The sequence below is a fragment of the Triturus cristatus genome, chromosome 4_1, assembly GCF_964204655.1.
Source record: "Triturus cristatus chromosome 4_1, aTriCri1.1, whole genome shotgun sequence".
Taxonomy (NCBI): domain Eukaryota; kingdom Metazoa; phylum Chordata; class Amphibia; order Caudata; family Salamandridae; genus Triturus; species Triturus cristatus.
This window is the reverse complement of record NC_140585.1, coordinates 345787136-345802096: the sequence shown is the minus strand read 5'-3', so window position 1 is coordinate 345802096 and position 14961 is coordinate 345787136. Positions and strand designations below refer to the sequence as shown.

At 41.3% G+C, this 14961-nt stretch overlaps 1 protein-coding gene across 2 annotated transcripts in view; it reads right to left on the bottom strand.

The window, feature by feature from the left end:
• Positions 1–14961, bottom strand: part of CCDC91 (coiled-coil domain containing 91) — a 1604885-nt gene that overhangs the window by 1337328 nt on the left and 252596 nt on the right. For both annotated transcript variants that reach the window (XM_085652331.1, XM_085652332.1), the window contains exon 3: positions 9614–9692. In XM_085652331.1, the coding sequence (XP_085508457.1) occupies positions 9614–9692 (79 nt within the window). The remainder of the gene's footprint in view (positions 1–9613; positions 9693–14961) is intronic.

The following is a 14961-nucleotide window of genomic DNA, read 5'->3' as shown; positions in this document are numbered from 1 at the left end:
GTGCGCGTAGCGCACCGCGTGCCCACCGTGCGTGCACGGCACTAACTGCGTAAAGTGGGCGCGCGGTGCGCGAAGCGCACCGCGTGCTTACTGTGCGCGCACGGTGCGCGCACGGAACGAACTGCGTTAAGTGGGCGCGCACGGCACGAATGGCGTAAAGTAACTTAGCATTTAAAAAACCGTACAAATTCACTGAAAAAACCATAGGTTTCACACACGTTATAGTTAGGAATTAGCATTTAAAAAACCTTGCAAATTCACTGAAAAAACCATAGGTTTCACACATGTTATAGTTAGCGGAAATTTTACTGATAAAAAACCAGTGAAATTCCCCCGTTATAGTTAGTGCAGGCAACTATAACTCACGCGACCGCAATCTTCTGCTGATGACATATGTGTCTTTATGAAAAAAAAATATTTGTAATATATGTATAGCTAAAAATGTATGGAAGAAGACATGGGCAAATAAGTGTCTAAATACAGTATTAGCATCAGCAGAGGATTGCGGTCGCGTGAGTTATAGTTGCCTGCACTAACTATAACGGGGGAATTTCACTGGTTTTTTATCAGTAAAATTTCCGCTAACTATAACATGTGTGAAACCTATGGTTTTTTCAGTGAATTTGCAAGGTTTTTTAAATGCTAATTCCTAACTATAACGTGTGTGAAACCTATGGTTTTTTCAGTGAATATATATATATACACACACACACACACACACATGTAACGCTATAAGCTATTTTCTTTAACTGTACCTCTATAAAAAGCATATATACATATATATTTATAAAACATAAAAATATTAAATCAACTGCAAAACACTAAATAAAATATTAAATTAATTGAATATATAAAAAAACTATAAAATCCCCAAAAATACATTGACATTTTTTGTTTAATAATAATAGGTATATTTATAAACAATATCGAGAAAAGTATTGATACACTATTCCCACTCTGGAGGGGTAACATTTGTTATTCTCAGTTCAGTCTCTGCAACAGTAGTGACAGTGTTGGACTACGGAGAGGTAAGATTTACTAGTCCCACTCCAGTCTTTGCAACAGTAGGGAAAGAGTTGGACTTCGGAGGGGTTAAATTTACTATTCCCACTTCAGACAGTCTGTGCAACGATAGGGAAAGTACTTCACATGAAACACATTACACAGAGAGCGGAAGAAGCAAGATGGTGGTCATGTAGTGGCCGTTAGTAGTAGCAGCATACTGACTTGTGGATTATGATTACGACCTGAGCATAACTGAGTAAAACAGACCTCTGGGATGCTGGTGGAATACACTTGCAGTCCCCCCATGCTATGTGCCTGGAGTTTGGCTTATTATCTTCATACGCCTTTTCTCTGGCTGCTGTCTTGAAGTGGGTAAACTCACTTCTTTGTGGAGAGGCCAGACTTATGGGCAGCCTTGAAGGTTGAAATGTTTTCCCTGCTGAAAGAACAGAGCACGTTCTTCAGGTCTTTTGAGAGAGTTAATGACATTTTTGGAATTTATCTGAATATAGATTCTTTCATGCCCCAATCCGTTCAGAAGAGCTTAATAAAAGGTTCTGTTTCCATAATAAGTTCGTCCAGAGATATTGTCCTATGCCAGTCAAATCTGCGTAATCAGCTTGTGCAGGAGAGCAATCTAGGGAAATGAAAATTCAATTTGTATAGCGCATAGCTACCCTAAGGCCTCCCAGCGCTGATTGATAGAAGGACAGAAAAGCAAAAGCTGTGATATTAAGGAACCGTCTTGAAAAGATGGGTTTTTAAGAGCTTCAGGAAAGCCAGAAGATTATTGTTCTCTCGTAGGATAAGAGGGAGAGTGTTCCATATTTTTGCGGCATTAAAAGAGAATGAGTGTCCACCCCATCTCGATCTTCGTATTTTCTTGGGGGTGGCCAGATATAGAGAACTGGAGCGCAGGGTTCTGTGAGGAGGATAAGGGGTGACCAAGGAATGAGTAATAGCCGGACCAGTCTTCCAAATGGCTTCGTGGGCCAGGTACATAGCTTTGAACTGTATCCTGGCTGGAATAGGAATCCAATGAAGACTCCTCAGTGCTGGATTTGCAGACTGCCACCGTGGCGTCTGGAAAAGCAGGCGTGCTGCACAGTTTTGCATTACTTGCAGTTTGTGAATAGTGAATTGAGGAGCTCCGAGGTAATCAAGGCAAGAAAGTATAAGGGCCTGTACCATAATTCTTCTCGCTTGGAAGGGGAGGAGGGGGATGATTTTCCGCAACATTCTCATCAGTCCATAGCAGGTGGCTGAGAGCTTTGTGGCCTGGTGGTTAAAATCAAGAGAGCTATCAAGCCACATGCCGAGGCTCTTGATCTGTGTCCTTGGAGGAGGAGTAGGGCCCAAACAGACCGGCCACCGAAGGGTGGGGACGGGAGATGACGGACTACCCAGGAACATGACCTCCGTTTTGTCCCCGTTGAGCCTGAGGCAGGAGAGTTCCATCCACTCGGCCACCGCCTCTAGGCAAGGACCTAGGGTGTTAGACGACCCCTCAGAGTGATTTAGTGCTACCACTAACTGAGTGTCGTCTGCATAGTTGATGATCATAATGCCGAATGGATGGACAACCTCCGGCAAAGGCCTCATGTAGATATTAAAAAGCGTGGGGCTCAGGGCAGTGCCCACAGCTGAAAAGTAGCCGGGAGGATACCACATCTCCCTCAAAGACTTGGAAGAAGCGGTCACCAAGAAAAGACTGGAACCAGGTCAGTGCCGTGCCTGACACTCCCATACTTGTAAGTCGAAGGGCCAAGATGTTATGGTTAACAGTGTCAAACACGGCACTGAGGTCCAGGAGGATGATTGCAGCAGTTCCTCCCTAGTCCAGCAATCTCCTCGCCTCCTCCATCACCGCGAGCAGGGCCGTTTCCGTCCCATGCTGAGGACGAAAGCCTGTCTGAGAATCACATAATAGGTTGTTGGATTCCAGATAATCAACCAGTATGGTGTTGATGTGCTTCTCAATCAGCTTACTCATCCAGGGGAGGAGGGAGATTGGGCGATAGTTGGCTAAATTGGACTGGTCCAAACTGGGTTTCTTCAAGAGGGCCCTAACCATCGTGCATTTCCATGCTGTAGGAACCATACCAGAGGTGATCGAGGAATTCAGAACATCAAGAATAACTGGGCGAATAGAGTTGATGACCAAGGTAAGTTGTTGTGGGGGAGCAGGATCCAATGGAGAGCCTGAGGTTACTTTGGAGATGACCAGATCCAGGGAGTCGTCATCTAGGGGGGAAAATTGCTCTAATGAGCATTTGGAAATGGGAATGGAACTACTTGTTACGATTGCCATGGACTTGGGTATTGTGATAGGGAAGGATGAATAAATGTTTTGGATTTTTTGATAGAAAAAAACTGCCAGGTCATTGCATCATGTGAGTGCTCCTTTTGTTGTCGGGGGTTTTGGGGGAAGGGTGACAAGAGATTTCGCGATACGAAGATCTCCTTAGGTGAGTTTGCAGCTGTATTTATTTTTTCTTCATAGAACACAGTTTGGGCAGTTTTAATTTCTGATTTGTATAGCCTGATTGCTTTCCTATATTCCGCTTTCCTAATCTCTGAGAAGTTCTGTCACCAACATCTCTCTAATCTTCGACATGATTGCTTCAGGTCCCTCAATTTGGGGGGAACCATGGAGCCGTTTTCGGTCTGTTTTTTATGTGGATGGGTTCCTTGGGGAGAACTAGGTCGAGGGAGCTTTGGATCCATGCATTAAAGTTGCTACTGGCCAGATTGGGATTAGGATCCCTTGGAACAGACCTCAGCCTTCCCTAATATGGAATTTCAAACATGGGATCAGAAGGCTCATCCTATTGCTGAGACTGGATCTTCTCCCTTTGCGTGTGATTACTGGCATTTGGGCCCAAGTCCTGAAAAAGGACAGATGTGAGCTGTGCCAGTTACAAATTCAGGACCTTAACCATGCTTTATTGTGTGTCCTGCGTTACTGAATGTTCGTCGCCATTCTTTTTAAGGCCTATCTTTATTAAATATAACATACATTTTGCTTTGGAGGCTCATAAATTTGCATTGTTTCCTTTGAATAAAATGATCTGTAACAAGATTTATCAATTCTTTAGACCCTTTTTAAATATGTATTAGTACCATGGGGCAGGACTATCAGGGCTTTGGTGTATTATTGGTGGGCATTCAAAATTAATGCAGTGTTTTCTCTAAATGGTTAAGTGTAACAAGAACTTAATCTTTCAGACTTTCATTATATTACCATGGGGGCTGTGGTTCCTCATAGGTTGGAGTACGCCTTCAATGTTAACGCTCGTCTGGATTGCTCTGAAGCAATGGGCCCGAAGGGGTTTTTCTGGTCATGTTTCTTAGACTGGTATATTCTAATTTTGTATATGTATGCTGCTACTCGTTAAGGTTGCATTTATAACAAGCATTTGAAAAGCAATCGGTCTCGCCTTTGGGACCTTTTATGTATTTAGCTATGCAACACATTAGTCTGGGTGCTGAAACATCTACTGTTCTTTAACATGGAGGGAAAGTAAGCACCAAACTGCATGACACGCCAGGTATGGGAACACATGGAGAGAAATATTGCCTTTCAGCGGGAAATAGTATAGTCCTAAGCTCTGTTTTTAATATAAAATCAGGGCCTTCGGTGGTCATATTACTGAAAATATAAGATTTGAAAAAAATATTATTGTCTACGGTGCCCATGAAAGACAATTTCTATGGACTGGAATCTAGAGAATGCTAAAGTGATTCTGGTATTTTACTGACCTCTGCTGGTCGTTTTCTATCAAGAAAGTTAAATAGAGGCAGTTGCCAGAAAAATTAAAAAAAGAAAGTCCACAGAAGAAAGCAATTCTCGTATTTTACTTACCTCTACTGGTCATTTTCTATCAAGACAGATAATAGAGGCAATTAAACAGAAAAAAAAGTCCCTAAGCGGAAGCAGACAAATCCTAGGGCTGATCTCCAGAACCCACAAAGTACACACACATATAAGTATATACTAAAGCATATACAAGAAGTCTTGAATGCTCGACCAAAATGTATTATGCATCTTTTGAACTTCACATTTTGCACTATGCACGTTGCACTTTATAAAGGCTTGAAAATGAAGCTTTTGAATAAGCTTTATTATATGTTATGTTCACTTTTTAATTTTTCTTCTGATGTTTATCACCGCTCGTGTGAGGTTGGTTAGGATTATTTTTTTTAAACCTTTATTAAGGAAAGTGCAATATACAAAGGACACAACTTCTTTCACAGGACGTTACCACTGACATATAGGTCTAGTAGCTACCAGGGATGTGGAATTTAATAAATATCTACTTGTCCATCGGGCAGGTTGCTTCATATATCTACTTGTCCTGTAACAAACTCCACCTGTTCCTTTTGTGCCATGTAATGTGGCGATAAATTACGGCAACAATCTCATTATGCAAGAGTTCTGATAAAGCCTCTCTAATTATGCTAGGGCTTGTACCATAGTAGGGTTTGAATACTAGCAATTCCCTTATGTTGCTATGTTTCTGCAGGTCTACATACTGGGGCTGAAGGTAGTGGTAAGCAATAGTTCAAGGGTTTGAATGCCCTTTTGAGTCTGTGCAAACCTACTAACTTGCATGTTTTAAGGGTTTTAAGGGTTTTCACCAACTCTTTTCTAATCTTTTCCCATACTGAAAAAGGTTGGAAATTTACTCCTGGCAGTGGCAGACGTAAAACTTCTTCAGGGTTGGGAAAAAAGTGGTGGGAGGAAAAGTGAACTTGAAACATTCAGATTTTCACATGAGCAAATCTACACATGCACATTTGCTCATGCTAAAATGCAGTTCACAAATATTTTCCAGGAGTACTTTTTCTTGGCCTACTTCTGTAAATTCTTGTGAATTCACGGAGGCTGTATATATGCACTTAATGCAAGGATATAAACCATGGATGCACTTTGGAGACTTTCTTAAAAAATTAGGCCTGGGGTTTGTGTTTAGTAAAATTATGTCTTTCTCTCTCCTTCGCTCGGTCTATCAGCTGGCTTCACTGTGAGTGACAGTATTCTGCTCTATTACAAGGAGCATGCTGGCACATACAATAGTTTTGTTCAATTCCTGGAACTGCTGTGGCAATGTGTGCTTTTTGAGATCAACCGTTTTTTGCTTTTGCCAATGCTTTTTAGAATGGCGAAGGCCCTGCAGCTCCCACACAGATAAGGTTTTACAAAAACCATGCCTAAACAAGTCACGCATTGACAAAACCAAAAGACTGACCACCAATTTCGGAACTACTGGCTTTGCCAATGCTTGTTTATTTTTGTTTCCCACAATCATATTTTAAGTGGTTACACCGATTTTCCATTATGAATATTTTTGGGAAATACAAGCATACATCAACATGTTACTAAATGATGCTGCAAAGATACGGTACCCAAAATCTTACAGTAGTTAAGCAAAATATTTTTTTCCTACTTGCATTTTTTTGTGAACATTTTGTTTTGAAAGCAAAGAATCCTCACTGTTGCTTTCAAGCTTCTGCAAATATTTGCATATATCAGAGAGCATTATACATAGCCTCATATTACTAAACTTTGAAAACTTGTGTACATGTTTATACTGAAACCATCGTCAGTAGTGCAGGCAGAGCTGACAACATTTACTTTTAGTGCTCACCCTAATAATAAAGGCTTTGCATTAATGAACCATAATTACATGTTTGAACAGTGTTAACACATGGAAACACATATGACCTTAACTGTAGACAATGCCCTTCCTTGATCTATAATGTGGTACTGTAAACTGGCAGCTAAAGGGTTTGTGCTGTAGGGGGTTGGGCCTACTTGTCCCAAGGACAAAATAGACATTTAAACTTGTTGCCCTTGACCCCAAACAATATGTCTCGGGCATTGGGCTATAGGAATTCCACATCCCTGAGCTACATATCAATACGGTGCAAAACAGTTAGCAAGCAGGTGATATTCCCGAATCGTGCACTGTCGGTCAATACCTCCCCTTGGGCCCCTGTATATATATGGTGCAGTATACAGCAACGTGGACTCCCCGCTGTAAGCCGGAGGGCACTTTGCCCAATGTGGCTGCATGCTATTCCCTTATCCCCTTGTGGTAACTATATCACAACTCCTCGGACCTAATACCCATGACTGGCTACCGGCAGTTCTTGGCGTGCCTCCTCTGTAGATGCAGCACTCCCTTCCTGTGTGGCCATGTATGTTTTATACAACGCCCAGAAATTCTTAGGCCTGTTACGTGGAGGGGGGAGTTTGCTAAAGTTTTCTGTTTGAGTACTACAGTATACTCGAATGTATCATTGCTTTAGCGCTACAATCAGTCACAGAAATAGTATCTAGCGGTTCGGCTTCCACCGGTTGCTTACCTTTTCCCGTTTGCTTTTTAAACAGCCTGGGAACCGTTTGAGGTTTCCGGGTAATGCTACCTCCCTTCATTACCGTACCCGGAGAGGAGCCGTTAGTGCAGTGGCGTGTTCCGCCGTCTCCGCCTCTTCCAAGAGGAGCCTTCGGTGGGCTCCCCGCAGCAGTAGTTGCAACTACCGGAGGCCCCCGCCCTTGTTGATGTTTTCTGGAGCCATGGTAGCAGAAGGAGAGTTCGTAGAGAGCTCCGTACGGCGCCAATATAGGAATCCGTAGTCCCGCCTACACAGCAATCCTGGATTATTTTTTTATTCCCATAGAAAAAGTGCGGGATATCAAAATGGAGATCACACCCAGGATCATATCAGATCATAACCCAGTAGTATTAGAATTAGATATAAGGGCTATGATGCAGCCAAAGGTATGGACATTTGAATGTAAACTGTTGTTGGATTCTGAATATTGTACTTATATGGTGAAGTGGATTAAAGAATTCTTCCAAAATAATCGGGGTACAGACTCTGACTCCATTGTATGGGATGCCTTTAAGGCTGGGGTCCGGGGGGAAACTCTCAGCTATTCTATAGCCAAACAACGGAAAATTCTGGGTGAAACTAAGAAATGGACCTGTCAGTTAGGAACATTAGAAATGAATCTTATGGGGGAAATAATAAGGCAACATAATAGTGAGGAAACTTTAAAATCTATTGCAATTTTAAAAATGAAAATCTATCAACATTTCGCTATGAAGATAGCAGCTAAAATGGCTGTTTATAGGACTCAAGTATATGAAGTTGGGTAAAACACTGGCAGGATCTTAGCGAAGGGATTGCAGCAGAGGGAAGTAGCCAATAAAATTCATAAAATTCAAGACCATCTTGATAGGATTCAGGACTCCCCAGAGGAAGTTCTGGATGTGTTTTGTAGATCTTATTCTCACCTATACACAGAAGAAGAGACAACAGAGGTAGAGGATACGTTGCAGGAATTTAGATCTGGAATCGAAACAAATAAGGTTACACAAGATCAGAATGAGACATTGGCTGCAGATATAACCTGGGAAGAGGTGGAAAGAGCAATATTGTCTTTAGCTACAGGAAAAGCTGTAGGTCCGGACGGTATTCCCCTCGAATTCTTTAAGACGTTCCGACAGGTACTCCGCTCAGAACTTATGGTATTATTTCTCTCTGCTGAACGTGGTTCGGCCCCCGATTCTTGTTGCCAAACCACAATAATTGTTTTTTTTAAAAAAGGCAAACCTGAGCTGTATCCATTGTCATATAGGCCTAGCTCGCTTATTAATGCGGATAGCAAGATTTATTCAAAAATGATGGCTTGTTGATTAGGAACACTTATCATCCCTTTGGTATCCAAGTTTCAGCATGGCTTCATCCCTGGAAGAGACACAACAGACCACATGAGACAGGTAATTGCTCTTTTAGATTAGTATTATTAGCTCTCAGCTGAGGGGGAGAGCCTACACCTTGAGGAATGTTTTGATATTGGATACTATAATATTCACTTCACTCTAGAATCTTGTCCTATAATGCTTTGCAGGGCCTTTGGTTGGGATTGTATTTTTGCCCATAACTGTGCTTGGGGTGTTCCTAGGAGGATGGGACCACCACCAAATCGTTCAGCATGATATGTTTTTTGTGTTCAAGGTATCTGCTAGGTTCTCTCCCTAGGTTAGGGAGGACACCAAAATCATCACCTCTCTCCCTGCTTGCTGTATTTCTATTTTCACTTTTGTGAGATAACTATATGCATTTTTGCATGTAAAGATAGAGTTACTTGTTGTTTTATAAAGGGTATGTGAGGTTTCTGTATTATTAATTGGGATGAGAGGAACGGAATTGCGGAAGTGAGTTAACTGAGTTTATGTTCAATTCCACAGAATTCCGTGTAGTGGTACTCTGCCAACAACTCCCACACTTACAAAACACTCGCTGTGCTTTTAAAGTCGGTCTCAGGCACGTATGGTCTTAGTTTGTGTAGGAGAGATAGCTTCTACCACACCGCATAGGTCTTGCTGCGGACATTTAATGTAACCTTACAATATCTCTGGGATTATTTTAGTAGTTGATGAACTCGATCTTGCAGATTAAGCGTAAAAGTAACACAGAGGTGTGCTTTCTCACTCAACAATTTTAAGCAATGCAGTCAAACCACAATATTCAAACCTAAGACACAAGGATATACAATATAAACAAATACTAACAAACACATAACTTGAAATACCTGCTGGAAATGCTGCCCATGGAATAGCAGGGGATACACTTTGCGTTTCGCCATCTCCACTACCAAAAGTTTCAGCAGCCTAAAGGAAATACAAAACAACATACCTTTAAACAAAAAACAAACGCACAAAATTTAGTTCCCCCTGCTGTTATTCCACACCCAATTAGAATACCCCAATTACAGATGTGCCTTCAAATGTAAACATATCCGCAGTTAAACTATACTTTCAGACTGTAAACAAAATTTTATTTTTTTAATGTTTTATTGACAGCACATTTTGCATGTTACAGCGAATATCAGTGGAGTTCTCGTTAAAGAACGTACAAATACATTATGACATCAAGAAACATATCTAGCATTTACACGTGAAATACCATTGTACAATTTTTTTTAATAAATGCAGGATGTACTGTGCAGCCTTCAATCATATGAAGAGACTGGGGAGGAGAAAAAAGATGGGGGGACAGAGAGATAAGGAGATAGAAAAGAGCAAAATTCAACAACTTGAGAGCTCTTCGGTCCATGAGAGACAGATTATGGAATACAGAGTCAGAACATATACACTCCTTATTCATGGTGAAGAACGGTACAGACTGTAAACAAAAATGAATGCATTTCATAATGTACTATAGCATTGTTGAGAAAGACACAGGACAGACAAGGGATTTTGGGAGCCACCTGTGCTGGTTGAGGTTCTCTAGGCACTGGTCTCCTAAGGCTCTTCCTACCATGGTTCTGCAAAGCAGGACTAGTACAACCCTTTCCTCACTTGACCTTCACAATAGAGAGGGCAAGCAGTCAGAGGCTTCACTGGGACGTAGTGTATGGAACAAGTGCTCAAACCAACAGCCACAAAATGTATAGTCCAGCTCAGTGCTCATCTTTATGTAAGAAGAAAGTACATTCAATCTCACGACAGAACTCCATTCTACACAATTCAATGACTATGTAATACACTGTTGTAAACCAAATTGGGCCCAACAGTACACTTGGTGCTTATTTTTAGCGTGTCTGACCATCCGTCACTCATTTTTGGGGAATGGCATTTATTTTTCCTCAAAACACTCTGATCTACGCAAGAGAGAAAATGCACAAGGGGAAATAAGCTGTGACAAAGAGAGAAAGCATGAACATGTAAGAGTGAGATAAAGGGTCAGGAAGAGTCTGGCAGTGGATGCAAAAGGAGGAATCACGGCCATGCAGCCTTGGTATTCGGCAGTTGGTCTCTGGGCCATTCAGAACCTCCCGCTTCAGCAGCAATGAGACATTACCCTCCGTTATATGGGAGACGCCAGTCTTTTGAGCCCTCAGTAGACTCCTAGGAATGACTGTGGTACTTACTTTGCAAAAGTAATAAATGTGGCATACTCAGAAAACACGCAGACTGGAAATGCCCTCACATCATGGGTTGCTCTTGAATTCACTTTTTAGAGGAGTCAGCTTTGTTTGGGTCCACTGCACACCAGGACCATGCTGGGTTTCTCCGCCTGTACTGTCTCTCCTTCTGCAGGGACAGGCATGATCTTTCCCTTTCCCAGCAGACAGGTAGGATTCTATCCACTTCAGGTAGACCATAAGTCCCTCAGCAGCAAGTGCAATCTTCAGGTAATTTAGCCCGCACCTCTGAGAGGCTGGATGTTAGGTAAGCCTCAACCCTGGTTGCACAGCAACACTTTGAGTAAGGGGCGGAAAGCTCGCTTCCTTGGTCAAAAAGAACTTAAGACTTGAAAAAAGTCAGTGGTTTGGATCCGACTTTTGTACAAATTCGGTGTTCAGACAAAATATTGGATAAAAAATATCATGTGGACAAATTATTGCGTCAAAAAAATCAAGGTAAAATTTTTGTGAAGGTAAGTCTCAAAAGGTAAGCAAAGTTTTACTATATATAACTCCACATATATACACTTTGACAATATATATATCTTTGGCTACAGCAAAAATGGTATCATGTTCAAATTAATTGTGAAGAAGTTCATGAAAAAAGACTACCATTTTCTATTTCACAATGGATCTTCATGTGACTGCAAAAAAACTTCTAAGTTTGCCTATATGTTCTTATGTTGGTTTCACTTTAAACTTGGACCTGATTAATATACCATACATAGAGTGCTGAACCATATTCTTTATATCTTCATGGTATGTAGATGTGGCGATAAGAATAGTAAATCCATACTTACCTAATTGCACATACTTTCTCGATATTTGTGACACGATATTCTGTTCACAATATTTTTGTTTCTCATATTCTGTTAGTTATCCTACATATTTTCCAGACAGTTATTGACTCACTATCTAAGGCTTCAGAACCAGTTTGTGTCGATTCTCTTTCAACTGGTATTTTCACAGTGCTCTTCAGACACTGCATGAACAAAGTGATGGTTGTCACAGCAGAGAGCAATGGGGAAGGCTCCAAGCAGGGGCATCGAAAACATGAGAAAATTGAAGCACAAGATCTCTGCACCAGACTGTCAAGAGATTTCCTAAAGCAATATCAGAGATAGACTGATGGCCAGGCCCTGCCTAGAAATATCCTCACCTTGAAGAACAGAAACTATAGTCCCTCACCTTACCCATACAATCTACAAAATGGCAGAGCCTAGAAAGAACTGCAGAAAAAGTGTCAGGAAACATGTTGGAGAGGGCCCTTCCAAATTATCCTCGTAACAAACACGGTCATTAAATGTGAGGGTCTCCCCAATTGGTTGTAAGCTGTTGCTACTCAGAGAGTGGAGTGTCACCTTGATGATGTAACGGGCCTCTTCCTGAAGTACAGACCACAAATGGGGAGCACCAAGAAGGAACCGAGTGGACCACAGAGAGTAAGCGGGAGCCTCAAAGTTCAGTGGCAGTCCAAAAATCTGCAGCAGCACACACCCTTGGCCCGAGGAAGGACTTGATGTGTCGGTATCTGAAGTCAAGACAGAAAGAGAGTCTTGGCCTATAGTGCAGGCGGAAGCCGACATCGATCTAGACAAAGGACCTAGTGGTGTAATCAGCCGCACTGGAGCTGGAGACGATCGGCACAGAAGGCAAGAGGGGGAGAGACCAAATTTGCCTGTGAAACGTATACCACATACTGTCCCAGAGGGTATTGAAATTTCTGATATAAATGGCCGTAAAGATGAACAGCCTGCAGTCAGGAGATCAAAGACAGCCAGAATACCTTGTCAATATTTTGTGACCAATGACAGCGACAGGTTGTTTTGTGATTTGAACAGCAAAGTGAGGTATCGGGTGCACCTCTGTGAGTATACATTTGTTGTGGAGCATAGTTTTGAACTTGTTTTACCGCTGACAATCAACAGACCCCAGTTGTGGCGGATATGGTTTTTCAAATGAACTTTGACATTTATTTCATCTAGAAAGAATCTAATGAACTTTGCTCAAAAGAATTAAGAAGATTCCCTAATGCCCGAGGTTGTAGAAGGAACGCAAGGCTGTCATTTTAGAAGAAGGGTTAGGGAAGACTCACATAGACTTTTCTAAATAAATTAATTATATGACTTTGCGAACTTAGTTTTTACATTTGTAAATGGATGTAGAGAAATCCGGTTGCTGCTTTTTTCTACCAACGGTCCGTTTTTAGTGAAGTCATGGAAACTAGTAACCATAGTACAATGTAGGTTTATAGTACCTAGTGAGTTAGTGGCTATTGCTGCAGGAATGAACTGTTCTGCTTTTAGGGTTTTAATCGCCCACCCCTTCCAAACCAACTAAACCAAAGCCTACCTACTCTTAGTATTTCTGTTCCCACTGATGGTAGTTTACGCACTTTTGATTTTAAGACATTAAATGTAGATTCATCAAAGGGAGATTTTTCGTCAAATGCTTATTTTAAATTGTTTCATGAATATATTGATACCATGGAGGCTAAGGACTGTTATGTCTGCACACAGTTGCCTTTCTCTGCAGTGGAGGGGAACACGCATCACCAAATTCCCCTCACCTATGCTTAGTCTTTTATATGGATAAGGGCACTTCTAGTACTATTTTTCTAATTATGATTTAGTTCTTTCTGAGGTTCCGAAGTATAAACATTTGAATCCCCATCCAAATGCTAAGAAAATGCACACTACTGAGAGCTCTTTCAAGCCCATTGTGAAGTTAGATACTGCTAATGCCCATAGGTACAATTTGACTTGATCTCTTACTGAGGTTGAGAAGACTTTTTGTAAATTTGGTGGAAGACAGGAGAAGGGTGATGGATGAAATGTGGAGTACAGGTAAAGATCAAAAGCACAAAAGGGCTAAGGAAGAATTAGAGCATCAGGAGTCGGGGTTTTGCCCGTATTAACTTTAGATTGCAACACAAGGGAAAGCTATATGTGATTAGAGGAAAATCTGGTGTTCATACTCAGTTAAAGCGAAGGAGTAATTGTGAATTCATCTTTGAATATGGAGAAAATTGAGATCAATTTCTGGGAGGAAGGTACACCATTAATCCCAGAGTTTATTATGTGTGTTGGGAACAAGCATATTTGACATTGCCCCAAGTTTGGTATGGCACTTGCTATAGTTTTTCCGAAGATTTATCATGTAGAATATCTAAAGAATCGGTGTGTGAATCATATACTAGGCCCAAACAGTAGTAGTACTTCTGAAATAGTGAGAGATATATCTGGTACAATGGTTCCATCTATTGCAGTGGTCCTGAATAATCTGAAGATTAAAAAGTTATCCACTAGAGTAGATAAGTTAGCTGCTAGTACAGCTGGGTCGCTGTTAGCCATTAACACTGAGATGATAGCTATCAGGTCTAAGGTTATGCAGAACCCTTTTGCATTAGACAGCCTTTTCGCGAAGGAGAGTGGCGTCTGTAAGATGTGAAAGATCCAACAATGTTGCATCTATATCCCCGATAAGAGTTGGAAGCTACAGGTATGTGGGAAACAATTGGAAATTGATTTGCTGCAGTGGGCAAGTGGTTTGGGAATATGCGTAGTGGGAGCTTAGTGTCTATATTGAGACCCCTTATAATTATGGCCATCTGTGTGATGTGCTTGTTTTTCATTTTCAAGGGGTACAAGTGCCTATAATTAGGGAGAGATGAACAACATGGAAGGGGATTGAAAAGAAAAGAAAGTGACATAGAATTTAAAGACAGTCAGTGTAAATTCTATGATGAGATGAAACATCTGAAAAACACAACACTTAAGATGTTGAAAACAACAAGGTTTTGAGTTGGTCTCAGGAGATACGATTCATGTGATATTGCGATGGCTATCTTGGCCATCAAAGAGGAGGATTGCAGCAGCATAATTTAGCCTCCACCTTTTTTGCGTCAGGAATCCATATCAAAATATAGATCTACGACATTTATATTCAACGTGTCATTTGATTTCATTAAA